Source organism: Pituophis catenifer, unplaced genomic scaffold, assembly GCF_029215685.1.
Source record: "Pituophis catenifer annectens isolate HBS135680 unplaced genomic scaffold, rPitCat1.0.hap2 SCAF_3, whole genome shotgun sequence".
Lineage (NCBI taxonomy): Eukaryota > Metazoa > Chordata > Lepidosauria > Squamata > Colubridae > Pituophis > Pituophis catenifer.
The window spans coordinates 2,460,262-2,484,619 of record NW_027256883.1 but is presented as its reverse complement, the minus strand read 5'-3'; the positions used below and the strand labels follow the sequence as shown (position 1 = coordinate 2,484,619).

Sequence of the window (24,358 nt, the reverse complement as noted above, 5' to 3'; positions counted from 1 at the left end):
CCACCTTGCCACATCCACCCAGCCATTCATTAGGCAGATCATATTAGTGGTCCGCGGGATTTAAAATTATGACTTTAGTGGTCCCTGGGGTCCGAAAGGTGGGTCTAAATTATCTACCTAGGATCGAACTCACAGCCCCTCTGATTGTGAGGCGAGAGCTCCATCTCTAGGCTACCACATCACTCCCTGGAAAGGTCACTAAATGAACTGTCGTAATTCAAGGAGTACCTGTAGCCAGGTGGGAAGCTTGGAGAGGCCATTTAGGGTGCTTTGCAGACCATCTCCCCACATCGAAGATGCCACCCTAATGGCCTTGGTGGCGCAGCAGACTAAAGTGCTATTAAGTAACACCAGCTGCCTGCAATTACTGCAAGTTCGAATCTCACCAGGCTCAAGGTTGACTCAGCCTTCCATCCTTCCGAGGTAGGTAAAATGAGGACCCGGATTGTGGGGGCAATAAGTTAACTTTGTATAAAAAAAGAACACCTACTAAGCAGGTATATACAAAAGTATGAAGGCTATTTCTTAATGCATTGTAAGCCGTCCTGAGTCTCCGGAGAAGGGCGGCATATAAATCAAAAAATAAAAATAATAAAATAAAATAAAATAAAATAAAATAAAATAAAATAAAATAAAATAAAATAAAATAAAATAAAATAAAATAAAATAAAATAAAATAAATAAAAACGGGCAACGACGACCCCTGCCCGGGATGCCCTTCCCTTCCTTGCAGCGGCAGATCCAGAGACCCCATGCGCGGGCTGCAAGGGTCTCTCTCTTTCCCCCACCCCCTCACCCCCCAATTCTGCCCTGGGATCTGCAAACACCCCCCTAGCCCCCCCCCACGCAATCCACCCATCCCCAACCAGGGTCGCCTTTGCAAATCCCTCGGGACCACCCTCCACCCCCCCCAAAGTCCTCCTGCGGGTCCGCAACCCGAAAGGCACATGCAACTGGCTGAAAGGCAAAAGGATGCGAGGCGGAGCGAGCCAGCTGGGCAATTTCCCCGGGGCTGTTGGACTTCAACTCCCAGAAGCCTCAGTCGAAGGCCGCGCGGGCCGAGGCATGCCGGGAGTTGAAGTCCACGTAGACCAGGAAACGATCGGGAGACAGTCGCTGCGGGGAAAGCGAAGAGCTCCAGCGGTCCTGGGTTAAGTCAGATTTACGGGTTAGGGCGGGGGTCGTCTGGAAGGCGGTGGGGAGGGGGAGGCTGAGGTCGGGCCGTTGGAAAAAAAGTGGGGAGAACTGTTCCAGCCCCCTCTCCCACCCCCAAAACCCGACTTTTTTTCATGTCTTTGGGCATATGTGTTTGTGGGAGGGGGTGGTCTACCTTACAGGGTCGTCGTGCAGGAGCAAATGGGAGACAGGGAGAGCTTCCTGCTCTTCCCTTGGTCAGAAGGGACTAAAATGCAATCTAATAAGCGAGGGGAGGGGGTTTGGGGGCAGTGGGAAGGGGGTTCCTTCCTATCGCCAAGAGCAAAATTATGGGTTAGATTCCCCCAAAACTCAACAATCCGGGGTTAGGCTGGCTGGTGACTCAGTGCTTTGGGTGAGTTCTATAAACCATGGTTTCTTGAGCATGGGGGAAAAATTGCCCCTTCGCCCCTCCCACCTCCATGCCCCCAATTTGATCTCCTGGTCAGAAGGATAGTTGAACATGTCCAGAGTGCTAGGAGGGGCTGGGAACCCCCACCCCCATCAGAAGCAGAGATGGTTTAGAAAGAAACCTCCATTCTGTTTTTTTCTTAGCCAGCATCTGCTGAAGACCAACCTGCCTTTTCTGCAATGCTTTAATGATGATTGATCTTGGCTTGATTTAATCCTCCAGAGCCCCTGATGGAAGTAACATCGATTAAGGGCGGATTAATTGAGGACCCAGTTTGTGGGGGCAATAAACTGACTTTGTATAAATATACAAAAGGATGAAGGCTATTGCTTAACTCATTTGTAAGCCGCCCTGAGTCTCCGGAGAAGGGCGGCATATAAATCAAATTTAAAAAAAAAAAGGGCAGAAGGCCCCCAAAACTGAACCCTTTATTAATTAATTAATTAATTAATTTTATTTTATTTGTATACTGCCCTTCTCCAACAGGACTCAGGGCGGTGAACAGCCACGGTAAAACACAACATATAAAATTTAAAAGCAGTTTAAAAGACATTAAATAATTTTGGCCATCAATTTAAAACTTAAATTGATTAAAATTTATATCTATCTATCTATCTATCTATCTATCTATCTATCTATCTATCTAATTGTTTCCTAGTATGATTTGATTGCTTATTTGTTCCCTATGACTATCATTAAGTGTTGTACCTTATGATTCTTGATGAACGTATCTTTTCTTTTATGTACACTGAGAGCGTATGCACCAAGACAAATTCCTTGTGTGCCCAATCACACTTGGCCAATAAAGAATTCTATCTCTCTATCTATCTATCTTCTATCAATCCATTTATCTCTATCATCCATCCATCCATCATCTATCTTACCTCCTCTCTGCAGAACTTGTATTGATGGCTGAGCCAGAAAAGCAAAAACGGATCCTGGTGACGGGCGGCTCTGGCCTGGTGGGAAAGGCCATTCAGAAGGTGGTTGCCGACGGGGAACAGCAGCCGGACGAGAAATGGATATTTGTGTCCTCCAAAGAAGCCGACTTGACGTGAGTGCGTGAGGTTTTCTGCCGGATTTATGGAAGTTCTGACTTGGGTTTGTAGCAGTTGGAGGATCTGGAAACATCTGGAGAAGACATTTGAGGGAGGTCTAAGCTGGGTTCTAGAAACTGGGACAGTGTTTTTCAGCCTTGGTCACTTTAAGATGGGTGGACTTCAATTCCCAGAATTCCCCAGCCAGCAAGGTTGAAGTTGAATCCACCCATCTTAAAACATGGTGGCTGGGGAATTCTGGGAGTTGAATCCACCCATCTTAAAACATGGCTGGGGAATTCTGGGAGTTGAAGTCCACCCATCTTAAAACATGCTGGCGGGGGAATTCTGGGAGTTGAAGTCCACCCATCTTAAAACATGCTGGCTGGGGAATTCTGGGAGTTGAAGTCCACCCATCTTAAAACATGATGGCTGGGGAATTCTGGGAGTTGAAGTCCACCCATCTAAAAACATGATGGCTGGGGAATTCTGGGAGTTGAAGTCCACCCATTTTAAAACATGGCTGGGGAATTCTGGGAATTGAAGTCCACCCATCTAAAAACATGATGGCTGGGGAATTCTGGGAGTTGAAGTCCACCCATCTAAAAACATGATGGCTGGGGAATTCTGGGAGTTGAAGTCCACCCATCTAAAAACATGATGGCTGGGGAATTCTGGGAGTTGAAGTCCACCCAGACTTCACCTGTATCCCCGTCCTGCCTGGAACCCATGTGGCACGTCCAGGGAAAGGTGTCCTCTGCGTTCCACCTCTCCTCTCTTCTCTCCTCCAGGAATGCCGCGGAGACCACAGCCCTCTTTGAGAAACACAAGCCCACCCACGTCATCCACCTGGCAGCCATAGTCGGGGGACTCTTCAGGAACCTCAATCACAACTTGGAATTCTGGGTGAGGATGGTGTGAACGATCTTCCTTAAATAGGGAAGCTCTTTGTTTCGAACCCCAAATAATCTACCGATTTCTGGAAGTTTGGCCCGGCCATTTCTGACTGGCTGGGTTTTGACTGAAGGGAAACCCTGAATGCTTGGTTGTTTCAAGTTTGGGCCAAAACAAACTGCGGTGTGTTTTTGCAAGGTAAGTGGGCAGGGATGCTGGACCGGCCACCGGTACCCACACCGTGTCTCCATCGTTGATTTAAGGCAGATGTCTTCAAATTCGGCAGCTTTAAGACTTGTGGACTTCAACTCCCAGAATTCTCCAGCCAGCGTAGCTGGCTGGAGAATTACTGGCACTTGAAGTCCACAAGTCTTAAAGCTGCCGAATTTGAAGATATCTGATTTAAGGGCTCACCCAACCTTTGGTCTAAACTCAAAGCAAAGGAAAGCCACGGAGAGCTGATTTTATCTTCCTTCCTTCCTTCCTTCCTTCCTTCCTTCCTTCCTTCCTTCCTTCCTTTTTCTTTCTTTCTATCTTCCTTCCTTCTATTTCTTTTCTTTCTTTCTTTCTTTCTTTTTATATTCCTCCCTTCCCTCCCTCCCTTCTTTCCTTTTTTTCTTTCTTTTTGTGTTCCTTCTCTTTTGTTTCTTTTTATATTCCTTCCTTCCAGTGATGAAATCCAACTTTTTTTACTACCGGTTCTGTGGCTTGGTGGGCATGACTTGGTGGGTGTGGCAGGGGAAGGATACTGCAAAATCTCCATTCCCTCCCCACTCTGGGGTCAGCCAGAGATGGTATGTGCCGGTTCTCCGAACTACTCAAAATTTCTGCTACCGGTTCTCTGAACTGCTCAAAATTTCCGCTACCGGTTCTCCAGAACCTGTCAGAACCTGCTGGATTTCACCCCTGCTTCCTTCCTTCCTTCCTTCCCTCCCTTCTTCCCTTCTTTCCTTTTCTTTTTCTTTCTTTTTGTCTTCCTTCCTTCCTTCCTTCTTTTCTTCCTTCCTTCTGACTACATTTAAAAATAAATTATAAAATGATTCTGCAAAAAAATATCTTCTAAAATGGTGGAACTGGAATGGAAGGCTGATGAATTCATTCAACCAAAAGGTTGTATCTGCTAGATGACAGATCTAGCAGATCTGCTTGTTCTTTGCTTGTCCTTCAGTTGAATTTATATTCTTCTAGGAATTCTAGATCTACCCCTCTCCGTGTGGATGAAAATCTCTCATTTTTATAAATCCTCTTTGAGATTTCTGGGGGAAGTTCGCAGGGCTTCTTGTCTATTCTCTCTCCTGTCCCCTCCCCGAAAATAGGTTTCTGACTTTAAGTGTAATTTAGACCAATTAAGTACCATCAAGAGTATCTTCAACAGTATTGACTATGAGGACTTTTTTAAAAAGGTAGACCTTCAGTCTTATAGTCAAGGCCACCATATTTTTTTACTTTTTTCACCCCCTGTTAACTAGCATCCTCTCTTTAAAAATGTTTGTTGAGTTGCGAATGTGATGCTTTTCTCGATTCCCAGCTGATCACAAGGTGCCTGCAGAATCCTTTAAACTCTGCACTTTTCCTCTAGAGGAACAACTGCCCGGAGCACAAGTGGACAATCTCTTAATCTTCTCCCAAAGGTGCTTTTTTTTTTCAAGAGGCAACTGGACTTTCTTTTTTCTTTTGAAGACGTTTCGCTTCTCACCCAAGAAGCTTCTTCAGCTCTGACTGGATGGTGGGGAATGGAAGGATTTATATTCCTTGCAGACAGCTGGTCCTTTGCATCCTTTTTAGAGGGTCGTTGAGGCCATTTGGAGATTTATCCGTGTCTTCAAAGAAAAATCAAGAAAGTCCAGTTTGTCAGGGCGTTGATTAATCCCATTTTTGGCTCTGGGACAAATCACCCTGGTTAATTAGAGGATAATTAACAAGGCTCCTCCTTGTTGCAATATTCTAAAAAAAAAAACACGAAGAAAAGTTCTCTAATAAAACTCATTTATTCGTTATAAAGAAAATAAAACACCTCACTAACTAAGAAAAGTAATTGCTACATTTTTGAAATAGCTTTTGCTGGCTATCTCAGCCGGACCTTGCTGGCAACAGAACAAAGGAAAGAGTGTGTGAAGCAAGTGAAAGAATGCGGACATGCGTAGTAAAATACTGATAAGGAACTTGGCAAACTACAGTAAGTCTATTAGTCCAAAAATAATGAAGCTCATCTGGGAAATAAAAAAACGCAGTTTTTTTACACAGTTACCTCTTGAAAAAGCACCTTTGGGACTACCGTGACCATGGATGACTGAGAATCTCCATAGACTCTTCGTCTTCCTCTTTCTCCAGAGAAGCCCCCGCGAAAACCCACCCAGTCATGATTCTAGTCTCTGTCATCGTGTCCATGTTTTCAGAGGCATTCAGTCTGCCCTTTCCCCCACCTCCGGAAACGAACTACAGGTAGTCCTCAATTTACAACCACAATTGAGCCCCACGTTTCACAGTTGTTCAGTGAGTTTTGCCCCATTTTACGACCGTTTGGCCACAGTTTGTTAAGTGACTCGCTGCAGTGGTTAAGCTGGTCACACAGTTGTTAAGTGAATCTGGCTGACATTGCTTGCCAGAAGGTCGCGAAAGAGAATGACATGACCCCAGGCCCCCTGCGACCGTCATAAATAAGAGTCCGTTGGCCAAGCGTCTGAATTTTGATCATAAGGATGTTTCAACCGTGTGAAAATAAATCTCTCTCTCAGTGTCGTCGTAACTTCAAACGGTCATTAGCGAATTGTTGTAAATCGAGAATTAGCTTCTTCCCAATGCAACAAAGCCCACCGTCGTTGGGAAGCAGATCCTGCTGGCTGGGGACGATGGGAGCTCCACGTCTGCCCCAATTTGGGTAAATCTATTGTTTCAAGAAAATTCAAGATTCCGAGAAGCTGCGGAGTCCGTCAATCCCACCCAGTTCTGCAAAGTTTGTTTCTTCGAACGCCTTCTCCTGATCGTTCTCATATACTTTTAAAATTTATGGAAGGCTAAACAAATTGCGCTGGCAAGGAAAGCAGCATGGAAAAATCGGCGGCGGAGCTGTGTGACGGAGATAACATTGAGCTGTTCTTTCCAGCGAGCTGCATAATTTACGACGTGCATAAAGAGCAATTCTTTTGGGTTGGTTATCCTTTTCCAAGGACTGAATTTTTTGCGTGGCGGAAAATGGCGAATGAGGAGAAGAATGAAAAGCAGACTCTTCGAAACTCCCCAAGGACCACAGGACAGGCGGTCCTCGACTTACAATGGTTTGTTTAGTGACCAAAGTTTCAACGGCCCTGAAAAAAATGTGACTTACGGCACTTTTCACACTTACGACCATCGTGTCCTCCCCGTAGTTGCGTGATCAAAATTCAGACGCTTGGAAATTGACTTGTGTTCATGACTGCTGCAGTGTCCCAGGGTCACGCGATCTCTTTTTGCAACCTTCTGATAAGCAAAGTCCCTGGGGAACATGGATTCACTTAATGACTGTGTTACTAATTTAACAACTGCAGTGATTCACTTAACGACTCTGGGAAGAAAGGTCGTTTAAATAGGGCAAATTTCACTCAACAAATGTCTCACTTAACAACAGAAAAGCGAGTCATCGTAATTATTTATTATTATTATTATTATTATTATTATTTATTTATTGGTTAATCTTTAGTGAGATTCACAGCCTTTGAGGCTGGTTAATAGCTCAGCAGCTCGAGTCCTAACCAAGGACCTAGGAACTGTTAAGGTATCGTCGGAGGATGTAAGCTGTTCCCAGTAAGGTGGTTTATTATTTATTATTATTATTATTATTATTATTATTATTAATTAAATTTTTATATCGCCCTTCTCCCGAAGGACTCAGGGCAGTGAACAGCCAAGATTAAAATACATACAATATGAAAATTAAAATAATTTGAAACATAATTAAATCAATTTGGCTTCCCCAATTTAAAACCCCTTACCCATAAAATTAACCAGTTAAAAATTTTAAGCCGCTTTAAGTAAGTCGACTATCTGTATTGCTTCCTTTGGAGAAAGCTGGGAATTTCCTTCTTCCAGCCTTTTTCAATCAGTATCCTAAGGGACCACCTTCCCTTTGGATGCCCCCATTCCTGCCCCTCCCAATATGAAATAAATTAGATGGCTTGGGGTCAGGTTATTTGAAGGATCGCATCTCTCCCATTACATCTACTCGGCCCTCCAGGATATGTGTCGGATCCCATAGATTAGGAGTGGTCATTTGGTGGAAGTCATCCTGGTCATGGTTGTATACACTAAGGCAGAAGCTTGTTCACTTCAAGGAATAAAACACCCAGACACAAACTGAGCAATGTGATATATGCAGTGCAATGAAGTGAGCCATCTGTACATTGGGGAAACAAAACAACCACTTTACAAACAAATGGCACAACATAGCAGAAAAAAACCCAAGAAACAAACTTTGCAGAACTGGGTGGGATTGACAGACTCCGCAGTTTATCAGAAGCTTGAATTTTCTTGAAATAATAGATTTACCCAAATTGGGGCAGACATGGAGCTCCCATCGTATTCAGCAGTCCATCTGTATTTCAAAGACAGAGGCCACTCTCTTGAAGACAGCAAAGTCCACATTTTGGACAGAGAGGACTTGAAAGGGCTCCAAGAGGCCATCTATGTCCAAATTGAACAGCCTTTTCTCAACACAGAGGGGGAGGGACATGACACCACCTATCTCCAGTCTACAACACAGTCCTTTCAGCAGTTCCATGAAGGCTCCACACCCATTTGCACCACTCAGGTGACCTTGAGGTCACAGATAAACTTCTAAGTGACCTCAACAACGCTCTAAAAGGATGCAGATGATTAGCTGCCTGCAAGGAGTATAAATCCTTCCATTCCCCAACATCCAGTCAGAGCTGAAGAAGCTTCTTGGGTGAGAAGGGAAACGTCTTCAAAGAAAAATCAGAAAGTCCAATTTCAGCCTTGATAACATTTTGCAACATCTGATTGTGAGTCTCTCCCTTTGTGTGTCCCCAGAGGAAGAATATCCACATCAACGACAATGTCTTGCAAGCAGCATTTGAATCTGGCGTCCAGAAAGTCGTTTCCTGCCTGTCCACCTGCATATTTCCAGACAAGACCACCTACCCTATTGACGAGACCATGGTAAGGGCTGTGAGCCAAATCCCCCTTTCTCCACTTACAGGTAGTCCTCGGCTTACGACCACAATGGAGCCCAACATTTCTATTGATAAGCAAGACAGTTCTTCTGTGAGTCTTGCCCCATTTTACCTCCATTCTTGCCCCAGTCGTTAAATGAAACAGCAAGGTTACAGTCATATGGTCATAAGTGGGAGGAGATGGGTGATGGGAACGATGAGAAGATTAATAGTAGGGCAGTCTTAGTGAATAGTTTGACAATGTTGAGGGAATTATTTGTTTAGCAGAGTGATGGCGTTCGGGAAAAAACTATCTTTGTGTCTAGTTGTTCTGATGTGCAAGGCTCTGTAGCATCGTTCTGAGGTTAGGAGTTGAAAGAGTTGATGTCCAGGATGCGAGGGGTCTGTAAATATTCTCACAGCCCTCTTTTTGACTCGTGCAGTATACAGGTCCTCCATGGAAGGCAGGTTGGTAGCCATGGTTTTTTCTGCAGTTCTAATTATCCTCTGAAGTCCGTGTCTGTCTTGTTGGGTTGCAGAGCCAAACCAGACAGTTTTGGAGGTGCAGATGGCAAAACTCAATAATTCCTCTGTAGAACTGGATCAGCAGCTCCTAGTATGGAAGGGTTTCTAAGTCTGTTCTAAGTTATTCTAAGTCTAATGTATTTCTCCAATGTTCTTTCTTACCTTAAATTTGGAGTTGGTCCAGGTTTCGTTCTCCTCCACCATCTTTGGTCTTCCTGCTGGTACCTGGAGGTCTCTCTCTGCCCTGCCCAGGGGTGGCCTTCAGAGGAGAGCCAGAAATCTCCATTCTCAGAACGTCATTGGTCGCTTGGGCTTCCTAACATGCAAAATTTCCCTTCCAGATTCACAACGGCCCTCCGCACAGCTCCAACTTCGGGTACGCGTATGCCAAAAGGATGATTGATGTGCAGAACAGGTAAGTCTCACCTGGTCATTCCCTAGGACTGTGATGTGGCACGTGGAGCCATATCAGGCACGCGAGTGTTCCCTAGCTCAGCGCCAGCCAGCTGATTTTCGGGCCTTCCGGGCCCACTGGAAGTCGGGAAACAGACTATTTCCGGCCTCCAGAGGGCCTCCAGGGGGGTGGGGAAGGCTGTTTTCGCCCTCCCCAGGCTCCTAGAAAGGCTCTTGGGTCGGGGAAGGGCAAAAAACGGGCCTTCCAGTCCTACCGGAAGTCGGCAAATGGGCCGTTTCTGGCCTCTGGGGGGATGGGGAAGGCTGTTTTTGCCCTCCCCAGGCTCCAAGAAAGCGTCTGGAGCCTGGGGAGGGCAAAAAAACGGGCCTACTGGGCCCACCGTGCCATCTCGTGCCAAAAGTGGGGGGAGCACAGGGGTGTCGCAGGCGCATTTGTGTGAGGTGGGGCGCACTGAATTATAGGTGGTGGGCACGCGTGGGCGCGACCCCCCTGCACTCCTCCCGCTTTTGGCACACAACAGCAAAAAGGTTAGCCATCACTGGCTAGGAGTTCTAGGACCGGTCAGGAAGCAGATCGAGTTAAGGAAGAAAATGGAATGGAATGGGAATAAGAATGAAGAATAGAATAGAATAGATGACCTGCTTAATGACTGACATGACTTATGACCCTAATTCCAGGTTTCTGTTCTTAAGCGAGACATTTGTTAAGTGCCCCGTTTTTACAGCCTTTCCTGCCTCAGTTGTTAAGTGAATCACTGCAGTGGATAAGTGAGTCACCCGGTTGTTAAGTGAATCTGGCTTCCCTGTTGACTTGGCTTATCGGAAGGTCGCAAAAGAGAATCATTGTGACCCTGGGATGCTGCAACCGTCATAAGTACATGCCAGTTGCCAAGTGTTTAGATTTTGATCACATGACAGTGAGGATGCGGCAACGGTCGTAAGTGTGAAAAACGGTCCTACGTCACTTTTTTTCAGTGATATAACTTTTTTTTTGAATTTTATTTAAAACAAAAATAAAACATACACCATCATTCAAATACAATCACAAACAGTGTGTCGATCGGTTAAAATTCTTTTGTGCACAATCCCCTATCCAAAATTACCAATTATTTAATTTCTCTTATTTAACAGTTTTATATATCCCTTTATATTATTACACTCATTTAACCATTATTTAACAAGGGCTTAACTCGCCAAGGCTCAAGGTTGACTCAGCCTTCCATCCTTTCTAAGGTAGGTGAAATGAGGACCCAGTTTGTGGGGGCAATAAGCTGACTTTGTATAAATATACAAAAGGATGAAGGCTATTGCTGAGCACATTGTAAGCCGCCCTGAGTCTTCGGAGAAGGGCGGCATATAAATCAAATTAAAAAAAAAAAAAAAAAACTCCCATAAAAAAAAAACCACTTCATATATTTTATCATTACATATATCATATTTTATACTTCATCTCCATGCTTTATTATCTAGCCATTGATAGAACAAATCCTAAATCAAATAATATTGTTTATCTTCCTGTTCTCTAATTTCAAATGTTAATTTACACATTTCAGCACAGTCCATAATTTTCTTAATAACTTCATCATCAGTAGGTATCTTCTCGCCTTTCCAATTTTTAGCAAAAACAATTCTAGCCGCTGTTAAAACATTCACAATGAAATATCTCAGTTCTTTGTTGTACATTTCTGGTAAAATCCCTAATAAAAATATCTCTGGTATCAGTGACGTAACTTTGAATGGTCACTAAATGCGTTGTTATAAATTGAGGACTCCCGGTATTTCTTTGCCATTAAGCGCCCTAATTATTTTGAAACCCTCCCCTTCTTAATCCCTTTTCCTCCCCCAGGGCGTACTTCGAACAGCACGGCTGCCACTTCACGGCAACCATCCCCACGAATATCTTTGGGCCCCACGACAACTTCAGCATCGAGAACGGGCATGTCCTGCCAGGCCTCGTCCACAAAGTCTACCTGGCGAAGAGTGAGTGAGAGAGCGGGACGGGGATGGGGACGGGGGGGGGTTGTCTTGTCTCTTGTCCTACCCTCTAACGCAAAACAATTTGTGACAGCCAGTTTGGTCTAGTCTAGTGGTTAAAGCACCGAGGTAAAAACCAGGAGACTGTGAGTTCTAGTCCCACTTTAACTATGAAAGCTGGCTAGGGGACTTTGGGCCAATCACAGGAGACTCTGAGTTCTAGTCCTACCTTAGGTATGAAAGTCAGCTGGGTGACTTTGGGCCAGTCACCAGAAGACTGGGAATTCTAGTCCCGGTTTAGGATTGAAAGTCAGCTGGGTGACTTTGGGCCAATGAAGGAGAATTGAGGAGTTCTAGTTCTACCTTAGGCACCAAAGCTGCTCAGTGACTTTGGGCCAGTCACCAGGAGACAGTGAGTTCTAGTCCCGCCTTCGGCATGAAAAACCAGCTGGGTGAGTTCGGGCTAATCACCAGGTGATTGTGAGTTATAGTTCCATCTTAGCATGAAAATCTGCTGGATACCTTTGGACCAATCACCAGGTGACTGTGAGTTGTAGTTCCATCTTAGGCATGAAAACCAGCTGGGTAACTTTAGGCCAATCACCAGGTGACTGTGAGATCTAGTTCCACCTTAGGTGTGAAAACCCAGACGGGTAACTTTCAGCCAATCAGCAGGAAATTCTGAGTTCTACTCACTCCTTAGTCATGAAAACTGACTGGGTGACTTTAGGCCAGTCCCTCCCTCTCTCTCTCTCAACCCAACCCACCCTCCTAACAGGGTTGTTGTTTTGGGCAAAATAGCAAAAGGAAAGTGTGTTGGATATGCTTCCCGCCTTGAGTTATTTGTAAAATAAAAAAGTTGAGATGCAAATAAAAAAAAAATAACACAGTTGGAAGGGGACTTGGAGGTCTTCTAGTCCAACCATAAAGAAAAATAAATAAATAAATAAATAAATAAATAAAGAGCGCCATGATTTGGCTAACTGGAAGACGTGGCAAGGGAGGGGTGCATTTAACAGAGGGGCTCCCGGTGCATTCTCCACCACCTCTGCGGTTTAAGAGAAAGAAAGAGATCCGAAGAGAACCACTATCCAGGATTCCTGGCTCCGTCTGCCTTCCTTCCCCCCTCCCGCCGGGCAATCAAGGATCATAAATAAATCAGAGCCTCTCGGAGATGTGGCTGCTGCAGGTCGGGGTCCTGGCAGACACTCTGTCTGAGCTACAATCCCGGCTCCGACAAGCCAAGATTGCCGGCGCATCTGCTAAGCATTTAGCCTCCCTCTGCTCTCATCCGGGGATGAAGCTGACAGACGCTGCTGGCTGCCAGAAACACCTCGTGCTGCCTTCGGATGCCAGGCTGGGCTGTCCAGGCTTTGGAATTGGGGCAGGGGGAGAGCGACCCCTCTCTGCCATCCCTAGAACAGCCCAGCCGCTTGCACACTTCCACCCCGGGGAGGGGGGGGGCGCGTGGGAGAAAAACAGTGACTCTCGGAAATACAGGTAAGTAGTTCTGGGCTTACAGCCATTCGTTTAGTGACCGTCTGAAGTTACAGCAGCACTTAAAGAAAAATGACTTGTGACTCGTTTTATTTTATTTTGTTTTACTTTATTTTACTTTACTTTACTTTATTTTGTTTTATTTTATTTTATTTATTTTATTATTATTTTATTATTGTTTTGTTTTATTTTATTTTATTATTTTTTATTTTTTTATTTAATTTTATTATTTTAATTCTATTTTTATTATTTTATTTTATTTATTATTTTATTATCTTATGTTATTATTTATGTTATTATTTATTTACAGGTAGTTCTCAATTTACAGCCACTTTAGTGAAAACTTGAAGTTACAGCAGCACTTAAAGAAAAATGACTTGTGACTTGTTTTATTTTATTTTGTTTTACTTTATTTTATTTTATTTTATTTATTTTATTATTATTTTATTATTGTTTGTTTTATTTTATTTTTTATTTTATTTTTTATTTTATTTTAATTCTATTTTAATTATTTTATTTTATTATTTTATTTTATTTATTTTATTATCTTATGTTGTTATTTATTTTATTATTTTATTTATTTACAGGTAGTTCTCAACTTACAGCCACTTGTCACTTAGTGGCAACTTGAAGTTACAACGGCACTTATGACCTTTGCATCATCTCCGTGGTCACATGATCAAACTTCAGAGGCTTGGTTGGTGACTCGTATTTATGACGGTTGCAGTGTCCCCGGGTCATGTGATCCCCTTTTGCGATGTTCTAACCAGCAAAGTCAATGGGGAAGCTAGATTCACTTAACAACCGTGTTAAAAATTTAACCACTGTAGTGATTTACTTAATCCCTGTGGGAAGAAAGGTCATAATAGCATAAGTATGAAAAATGGTGATTTTTCAGTGCCGTTGAAACTGCAAACAATCACAAAATGAACTGTTGTAAATTGAGGACTAAGAAAATTAAATCAGCATCGAAGGAGGTTTATGGAAATAAGCTGCAAAGGGAAGGCGGAAATTTCTTGCAGGAAGAATTCTTGCAAATTTCTTGCAGGACGTACTTTCCGTCGTGCCCTGAAGACCTTTCTATTTCACCAAGCCGGACTGGCATAAATTTTTCAGATTATCTAAATTCTACACTGAAGATCTTAATTGATGAGCCAAATTGATTTAATTATTTTAAATTGTTTTTATTTCACATTATATGTATGTTATTCTGACTCTTCACCGCCCTGAGTCCTTCGGGAGAAGGGCGGTATAAAAATTAATTAATTAATTAATTAATTAAATAATTAAATAATTAATTGAGGAGGGCAGGAGATGTTGTATCTAACGGCCAACTTTCTTCGTGCTTTTCCTCCAGAAAATGGCACCAACGTTACCGTCTGGGGCACAGGAAAGCCCCGGAGGCAGTTCATTTACTCTCTGGTAAGCCTAATCACCACTGAATTTTGGGGAAAGGAGGGAGAAGTTCAAGTTCAAAGTGTGAAATGTGACTTCAAATGGTTCCACAAGAGTTTTAGATACAGCTTGTGCTCAACCAACGACTGTAATGGAGGCTCCCCATTACTGTCGTATTGTCAAGCGCCAGGGAGATCGGGCGATTCAGGCAGTTGAAATGCGTATGAAGGTTTATTTTAGGCTTAAGCGGTCCCCAACCTTTGCGGCTTGTGGGTGAGACGGGAAGTAGGCCGGTGCGCCATGCACAGCTCCACTTACACGAGAGAAGAGAAGCCTTTGGCGCACGGTTTCAGCTCCTTCAGGCTTCTCCGCTCCAAAAGCTTTTGCAAAGCACAGAAGGCCTGAAGCAGCGTGAGATCCCTCCTCAAAGAAGCCTTTTGCAAAAGCTTTTGACACGGAGAAGAGAAACCTTTGGTGGCACGGTCTCGTGCTCCTTCTGACCCACCGAGGCTGCCCGACACTCCGCAGGCAGACTCGGTGAATCAACAAAGCTGAGCAGGGTGCTTTCATCCCACTCAGCGTCTGCTCTCACCACTCTGCTTTTGGACGATTCAGAGCAGGCAGCTTTGTGGCCCTGCTGGGGCGGAGGCAGAGGGGTACCATCCTGCACGAGTGGTGGGCCGGTGCAGGTACACATGTTGTTCTACTCACACAAGAGGGAAGACTTTGGGGCATTACTTCTGCGAGTAAGGTTGCACATGCGCGCCAGCCCACCACTCACACGGCCCCGTTGCATATAGGCCACGGCCCAGTAGTGGGCCACGGCTCACAGGTTGGGGACCCATGCTGTACAAGAATCTCAACTACTAACAGCGAAGGGAAATTAGCGGGAGATAAAAATAGAAGGAATTCAAAGTGGGATGGACTCTTGTGGACACGCAGGGACTCATGACTGATGACACATTTGACCACTCCCTCAGGCTTAGCTTGGTCACCTCCTACATGTATGTTTGTAACGGTAGTAAAACAGGTTGGTCATGTGACCAGCCCAATTTAAATACCTTTTTTTTTTGGCAGTTAAGCAAACGCCGCTATCGTTAAGCAAACCAATGCTTCTCCATTGATGCGCTTTTGTTGAAAACTGGAAGTAGGTGCCAATTTTCCGCAAAGCTATTGTAAAACACAATATTGTGACCCTAGGATGCTGCGAACAGCAGTAAATTCAGTTGTGTTGATAATTGCCTAAACTTTGATCACAGGAGCACAAAGGAGGCCCAACTGTATATGAATCTAGGTGATAAGTGCTCTTTTTGGAGCACTTGGTCGTAACTTGGAACGGTTACATCTGTCGTATGTCGAGGTCTACCTCTATTACCAATTTCTTCTCTTATGCCTTTCAGGACCTGGCTCGGCTGTTTGTTTGGGTGTTAAGAGAGTACAATGAAATAGAACCCATCATCTTGTCAGGTAAGTGCCCTCCATCCACGAACACCGGAGTTTGAATGTGGAATCCTTTTTTTAAAAAAATATCACATTTTTTGTGACGATGCATCTGCTTAATGTTTCTCACCCAACTTTGGAAGTTTCAGAAGAAGGTTAAAGGCCAGGAGAATCATGAAGGAGACTGTCAGGTTCCACAAACCAAGAAAGACACACAGAGTTACTTCTTGTTCTGTCCCCAACCACACGCACACACACCAACAGACGTTCAAGAGTTAAAGACCAAACCAGCCGGCAAAATCCTTTTCCTTATGATAACGGAACTTGGCAACAACCTAGTGGCTGCCTGCCAAGAGTTTATTATTTACGAAGAGGAGAGATAACTTCTCCCCACTCCTGGTACATCAAAAGAAACAGCTCAATAATTACGGAGTCAATCAAGTCCAGAGATAATCCAGCAAAGTCTTATAGCAAAAGTCAGGCAATGCAGAATGGCGTGGAAGCTTTCAGCTTTGTTCGTCACAAGGTTTGACTGGCCACCACATTCTCTTTTATATCCTGTGGGGTGTGGTCCAGTGACTGAGCCTAATCTCGGGCACACCTTTTCTTCTGTTGCGCGCGCTTATCTCTGCGACGCTGGCATGGATCCAGCCAAGACTCATTACCCTCATCACTGTCCATCTGTGGCTGCGTGGACGTGCTTGGCCCCGGCCCTATCTCTTGCCCTTTGGCGGACACCGAAGGCATTGCCAGAGAGGAGGGTCCTGGAGAGGGAGGCCTTGCCAACTCCTCTCCTTCACTCTCGGAGTCCTCTCCTGCCGATGACACAGGCTCAGGTAACGGAGCCACAACACTTCTAAGCAATTTATTGTTCCTCATCTCTAGACAGAATCTTGCCAGACTAAAGCAGACTGTTTGCATGATCGAAGATATCCTCTGAGAGCTTCTACAGAATGAGCTGTCTTAACTCTCTTCCTCCCAACCACACAATCTAGGAGGAAGAGGAGGGCAATCACTGTGAGGTCCTTGGTGGTCCCCGAGCTTGTCTGTTGTCTTACAGACGTTTAATTACCCAACTAGATAATATCATCAGTGCTAGTAAGGAGTGGCTCTCGTTTATATACTCCTTCTCTTTCCCCTCCTCTTCTGTTTATATTCTCCTTCTCCTCCTCCTCTTCCTCTTCTTCCTGCTGCTGTCCCCAACACAAAACGTCTGCAAGAAAACCACCAAGCTCAGAGAGCACCAGGGATCCCACAGTTGTCTTTTCCTCCTCCTCCTCAACTTCTTCAAAAACCCCAATCCTTCCAACATTGATTATGTTCCCTAGTTGGGTAATGAAATGTGTGTAAGAAAACAACCAATGTCAGAGAGCACCAGGGACCCCACAGTCTTCCTCCTCCTCCTCCTCCTCCTCCTCCTCCTCCTCCTCCTCCTCCTCCTCCTCCTCCTCCTCCTCCTCCTCCTCCTCCTCCTCCTCCTCCTCCTCCCTGTCAGCTTTGGGAGCCATATTAACACCGGAAGCTTCCACTCTGCCGCCTTCTTGCGCTTGGGAAAATAGGAGTGGGGATTTAGTAGAGAGAATGTAGTTAGACATAATAGCATTCTTCTTTTCGGTCAAGGTCATGGTGTCCAGGCATCTGGAGGAGGAGTGGTTGCAATGATGGCTCAAGTTGGGACGGATGGTGATTGGGCCATGTTTTTTTTTTTAAAATTAGATTTATATACCGCCCTACTTCGGCGAAGAGGTTGTAAAAAAATGCTTTCAAAAGGCTCTGACGATCCCAGCTGAGTTGCCTGATCGGCAGAGGCTTTTTTTAAAAAGCCTCTGATGATCAGGCAACTCAGCTGGGATCGTCAGAGGCTTTTAAAAGAAAAAAAAGGTGTTTTTTTTTCTTTTAAAAGCCTTTGAAGGTCCCAGCTGAGGCGCGCGATCATCAGACTTTTTTTTTTTTTACTTTTAAAAGCATTTTTTGGCCGAAGAGGCCAAAATAAATAAATAAATAAAAATGCTTTTAAAAGTAAAAAAAAAAGCCTCTGATGATCGCGCAGCTCAGCTGGGATCGTCAAAGGCTTTTAAAAGAAAAAAAACCCTTTTTTTTCTTTTAAATGCCTCTGACGATCCCAGCTGAGCCGCACGATCATCAGAGGCTTTTTTTTTTTTACTTTTAAAAGCATTTTTTGGCCGAAGAGGCCAAAATAAATAAATAAATATGCTTTTAAAAGTAAAAAAAAAAAAAAAAGCCTCTGATGATTGTGCGGCTCAGCTGGGCATGTGGGGGGGGTGGGGGAGGGCAGGGATTTTTGCTACAGGTTCTCCGAACCACCTGCCCCCATTGCTACTGGATCAGGCGATCCGGTCCGAACCCGGAGCATTTCACCCCTGCTGCTTGGGTAATAAAAAATCTGCAAGAAAACCACCAAGCTCCGCAGTACTGGAAGAAGGAAGAATGGACATTAAAAGTAGTAAATTTAGCAGAAATGGCAAAAATTTCAGCATATCTAAAGGACCATTCAAATGAGAAATATATGTTAGAATGGAGAAGATGGATTGATTATATTCAAGGCAAATATCGGACTAAAAAATTTCAAATAGCTTATGAATGATCAAAGAGATTTTATAAAGTACTTAAATTTAGTTTAGTAAAAGGGGAGTTAAAAGTTCAAGAGGGGGATAGGAGGCTATAGATAATTAGCTTATGTTAGCTTATTATACCCTGTATTTTGCTCTGGGAAGTGGGGGGGGGAGGAAGGAGGGGAAGGGGAAATGTCTATAAAACTTTTTAAAACTTTTCAATAAAAAAAAAAAAGAAAACTACCAAGCTCAGAGAGCACCAGGGACCCCTCAATCCTGCCCACATTCCATAACAAAGACCAGCCCCATCCCATCCCTTCCCATCTCAAGGAGGTTGAGGGCAAGGGAGGGCGGTGGGCAGCCTAATAACAGGATGGACCCAAGGAATGGTGGGGCATCTCTGGACTTGGTCTCACCTTCTTCTTCTTCTTCTGCTTCTTTTGTCCCAGTGGGAGAAGAAGAAGAGGTATCCATACGAGAAGCTGCTGAATGCATCGTGAAAGCCATGGATTTCAAGGGACAACTTCTGGTATCCTTTGTCAGTGATTCCCCAGGCATTGGAGCAGACCAAACTCTCAGGTTCTTTCTACAGTATGGATAGTCCTTGACTTACGACACAATTTCCATTGCTAAACAATAGAAAGTTTATGGAGATTCTCAGCCATCCAGGTCATGGTTGTCCCAAATATGCTTTTTTTCAAGAGGCAACAGGATTTTCTGGGTTTTCTTTGAAGACATTTTGCTTCTCATCCAAGAAGCTGTCTGAAATGCTATAGGGTGGGGGGCTGGACTAGAAGACCTCCAAGATCCCTTCCAGCTCGATTCTGATTCATAAAATTTGACTTTTGGGGCTGGATCCAGGACAGCCATCTCCTGGCCCAACATCATCAGCTAGAATAAATCCTTCCATTCCCCGCCATACACTCAGAGCTGAAGAAGCTTCTTGGATGAGAAGCGAAACGTCTTCAAAGTAAAAACCAGAAAGTCCAGTTGCCTCTTGGAAAAAAGCACCTTTGGGGCCTGCATCTGAAAGTTCTCAAGATTTGAAGTCCGTACATCTGAAAGTTCTTCTCAGGATTTGGAAACACAAGTTGTCAGTCGTTTCTGTAGACATCTGTCACATGTAGGCCTTGTTCCCAAGAGCTCCCATTCCAGGGGTGGGCTTCAAAAATTTTAGCGAGGGGTTCTCTGCCTGGTTGCTGGGTGGGCGTAGCCATGGTGGGCGTGGCCTAGTCAGCCTCCTGCACCACGGCGGCGGCATTTTTGCCCTCCCCGGGCTCCGGAGGCTTTCCTTGAGCCTCCGGTGGGGCGAAAACAGCCTCCCCAGGCTCCAGAAGCCCTCTGGAGGCCGGAGACGGGCCTGTTCTGGCCTTCCTGAACTTCCGGTAGGCCTGTTTTTCGTCCTCCGAGCCTCCGTGCGCGCCCTGCACTTACCTGCATCCAAAACAGGCTGTGTGAGGACTCTGGGGAGGGGAGGATTTGGCGGGGCCAACCAGAAGTGGGATTTGGGGGTTCTCCAAGCTGCACAGAATCTTAGCTAGAGGTTCTCCCGAACCGCTGAGAACCTCCAGTAGCCCAGCCCCTGTCCCATTCTCTCTATGAACCACAGCCCTGCAGGGATGGCCACCTCTAACCTTCCAAACGTCTTGGTGAAGTTGTTTTTAATCCTACAAAACACGAACTGTCTCTTGTGTGATCTGTCATAAGATTAGCAGACAAGCACAAGTCTGGAAAACAGATCAATTGCCAACGGAGCAGCAAATAATTCAAAAAATTTATATATGTGCAGAAATGGATAGACTAACTTTGAAATTAAAAGACAAGGAAGACTCACAGTATTTTAAGGTATGGGATAGTTGGTATGAGTGGATAAACCAATGGAAAAGAAGGTAAAGTTAAAATTTAGCGAGAAATTAAAAGTAATAATCATACACCGTCATTAAGATAAAAGAAGAAATAAGTCACTGTGTATATTTGTACTTATATATATTACATATATTTAGTTTGTTTGTTGTGATTAGCATTGCTGATTGTAATTTTAAGGTTGTGAATGTTTTATATAATTTTATCTTTTTAAATTTAATAAAGTTTGTTTTTTAAACCCCCCCCAAAAAAAGATTGATGTTGGGGTACTTTTCTTTAACCTCACCTCCTACTTCGAGTTTGACGAATCCAAATCGGATGGTCAGTTCAAGAAAACGGCCAGTAATGCCAAGCTGAGGAGATACCTGCCTGACTTCCAGTTCACGCCGTTCGATCAAGGTAAGAGAACCACGTCCAATGAGGCCTCTTGGGTCTTCCTATATGGCCTTGGGAGACTTGATAGATTCGGGCGAATAGGTTGTTAAAAAATGCTTTTGAAAGGTTAAAAACAAGGCTCTGACGATCGCGCGGCACAGCTGTGATCGTCGGAGCCTTTTTTTTTTACTTTTTTAAAGCATTTTTACTACCGGTTCTGAAGAACGGGTAGTAAAAAAATGCCTAAAAAGTAAAAAAAGAAGTTCCAACAATCGCGTGTCACTCAGCTGATCGTCGGAACTTTTTTTTTTTTTTTTTTTACATTTTTTACTACCGGTTCGGGCAAACCGGACTGAACCAGACCGGAAACATTTCACCTCTGCTTCAACTCCCAGAATTCCCCAGCCAGCCATGCTGGCTAGGGAATTCTGGGAGTTGAAGTCCACATGTTGTAACATACCCCCATAATTGAAAAAAACTGAATGGTGGCTGACTTAATGTGCATAACTTGCCTCCAGAAGTTGTGAATGCTCCAACACTGGAAGTTTTTTGAAATTTGTCTGAAATGGTATAGGACAGTGATGGCTAACCTTTTTGCCATTGCGTGCCAGGAGAGGGGGGCGGGGGAGGGTTGCGCGTGCACGTGCCCACGCGCATGTGTGTGCAACCCCCTCCCCCCTCCTGCTCCTGGCACAGGATGGCCTGGTATGCCCGTTTTTCTTTCTTACCTGGTTCCAGATCCTCTCTGTGTATCTGGGAACGGCGAAAACAGCCTTTCCCACTCCCTTGGAGGCCCTACGAAGGCTGAAAGGGCCCATTTCCCAACTCCCGGTGGGACAGGAAGTGACATTTTTTGCTGTCCCCAGCCTCCAGAACCTCTCTAGGAGTCTGTAGGAGCCTCTCTAGGAGTCTCTGGAGGCTGGGGACAGGAAAAAACGTCACTTCCTGTCCCACCGGGAGTCGGGAAATGGGCCCTTTCAGCCTCTGTAGGGCCTCCAAGGGAGTGGGAAAGGCTGTTTTCGCCCTTCCCAGATACACAGAGAGGATCTGGAGCCAGGTAAGAAAGAAAAATGGGCCTTCCCCATCCCCCCCAGGCCCTCCAGAGGCAGGAAACAGCCTGTTTCCCTACTTCTGGTGGGCCCAGAAGGCCCGAAAATCAGCTGGCTGGCGTGCGCATGGGCCCCAGAGCTGAGCTGGCGTGCCCACTAATACGGCTCCGTGTGTCACCTGTGGCACACGTGCCATAGGTTCGCCATCACGGGTATAGGATTTCCTGCTTAAGCAGGGGGTTGGACTAGAATACCTCCAAGGTACCTTCCAATTCTGTTATTCTATTCTTATTTTTATTCCTTTCCATTCCATTCTTATTCTAATCCTATTCTCTATTCTCTTCCCTTTCCTTTCACTCCACTCTACTCCACTCTCCACTCCATTCTGTATTTTATTATTCTATTCCATTCCATTTTTTATTAATTCAATTCAATTCAATTCCATTTCATTTCATTCCATGCCACTCCACATTTTATTAATTCTTTTTTCTTTTCCTTTTCATTCCATTGCATTCTATTCCATTCCATTCCATATATTTTATTAATTCTATTCTATTCTATATTCTACTCTACTCCATTCCATATTTTATTAATTCTACTCTATTTTATTCTATTCCATTCCATTCCACATATTTTATTAACTCTATTCTATTCTATATTCTACTCTACTCCATTCCATATTTTATTAATTCTATTCTATTTTATTCTATTCCATTCCATTCCACATATTTTATTTATTCAATTCTGTTCTGTTCTATTCTATTGTATTCTATTCTACTCCATATTTTATTAATTTATTCTATTTTATTCTATTCCATTTCATTCCATGCCATTCATTTTATTCTTTTCCATTCCATTCCATTCCATTCCATTCCACTCCATATCATTCCATTCCATTCCACTCCATATTCTATTCTATTCTATCCTATCCTATCCTATCCTATCCTATCCTATCCTATCCTATCCTATTTTATTCTATTCCATTCCATTTTTTATTAATTCAATTCAATTCAATTCCATTTCATTTCATTCCATGCCACTCCACATTTTATTAATTCTTTTTTCTTTTCCTTTTCATTCCATTGCATTCTATTCCATTCCATTCCATATATTTTATTAATTCTATTCTATTCTATATTCTACTCTACTCCATTCCATATTTTATTAATTCTACTCTATTTTATTCTATTCCATTCCATTCCACATATTTTATTAACTCTATTCTATTCTATATTCTACTCTACTCCATTCCATATTTTATTAATTCTATTCTATTTTATTCTATTCCATTCCATTCCACATATTTTATTTATTCAATTCTGTTCTGTTCTATTCTATTGTATTCTATTCTACTCCATATTTTATTAATTTATTCTATTTTATTCTATTCCATTTCATTCCATGCCATTCATTTTATTCTTTTCCATTCCATTCCATTCCATTCCATTCCACTCCATATCATTCCATTCCATTCCACTCCATATTCTATTCTATTCTATCCTATCCTATCCTATCCTATCCTATCCTATCCTATCCTATCCTAATCTAATTCCTATTCCTTTTGGCAAATCAGAACATATTTTTCTCTAGCTGAGTTCCTCCCAAAGCCCACTTTTAAAACCTACCAAATTAGCCAAAATTTCACCCCTGCGGAAAACCGCCCCCTAACTTTTCCTGCTGAAGGAGGGGCAAATACTGTCCCCGTCCCTCCTTCCGATTTCATTGCCTCCGTTTTCCCATCTTCTCCTCTCTCCTGCAGCCGTGAAGGAAATGTGCGACTGGTTCTGCGCCAATTACGACAGCGCCCGGAAATGACCGAAGGGCACCCGCGATGGCGGCACCTTAAAGTAGGGGCGGCTGCACCCTCCTCTCAATCTCAGGTAGCTTTTTGGTGAAGGAGGAAAAAAAAGAGAGAATTAAAAGAAAACTGCTTAGAGTACCAAAATGGAATCTGTTTCTGGTTTTTTTCTTTTTTAACAAAGAATTTTAACGAATTTTAGCCACTTAAAGACGGACGTTGTGTGCTTAAGCGAGCCCCTTGGATGACCGCCAGCGAGGGGAAGCCCATCTAGCGAGCAAATTTTAATTCTGCACAAACTTGGTTTGTCAGCGAAACTCTTTTCCAGGAAGTCCTCGACTTACAACCATTCATTTAGTGACCATTCAAAGTTGTAACGGCACTGACTTACGACCATTATTCACACTTACGACCTTTGTAACATTCCTGTGATCCAATTTCTGATGCTTGGCAATTGATTCATACTTATGACCATTGCTGTGTCACATGATCCCCTTTTGCGACTTTTTGACTAACAAAATCAATGAGGAAGATATATTGACTTAAGAAATATGTTACTTACTTATCAACGGCAATGATTCCCTTTACCACAGTAGCAAGAAAGTTCTATAATGGGGCAAAACTCACTTGACAAATGTCTCGCTTAACAACAGAAATTTTGGGCTCCATTGAGGTCGTAAGTTGAGAAATGCCTACATTTGTTTCGACAGTTTCCAGCATTTTTTGTTGGTTTCTGGCCAAAAACACACATTCAAATCAATGGGTTCACTTAAT

The 24,358-nt window shown here is 43.8% G+C and overlaps 1 protein-coding gene across 1 annotated transcript; it reads left to right on the top strand.

The window, feature by feature from the left end:
• Positions 1-1,091: 1,091 nt before the first annotated feature.
• GFUS (GDP-L-fucose synthase) lies at positions 1,092-23,731 on the top strand. The gene is made up of 11 exons (XM_070941946.1): positions 1,092-1,150; positions 2,504-2,660; positions 3,435-3,549; positions 8,560-8,688; positions 9,548-9,621; positions 11,467-11,600; positions 14,449-14,513; positions 15,887-15,953; positions 18,949-19,028; positions 20,662-20,761; positions 23,546-23,731. The coding sequence occupies exons 2-11, from the start codon at positions 2,515-2,517 to the stop codon at positions 23,599-23,601; spliced, it is 966 nt and encodes a 321-aa protein (XP_070798047.1). The 5' UTR covers positions 1,092-1,150; positions 2,504-2,514; the 3' UTR covers positions 23,602-23,731.
• The last annotated feature ends 627 nt before the right edge of the window (positions 23,732-24,358 follow it).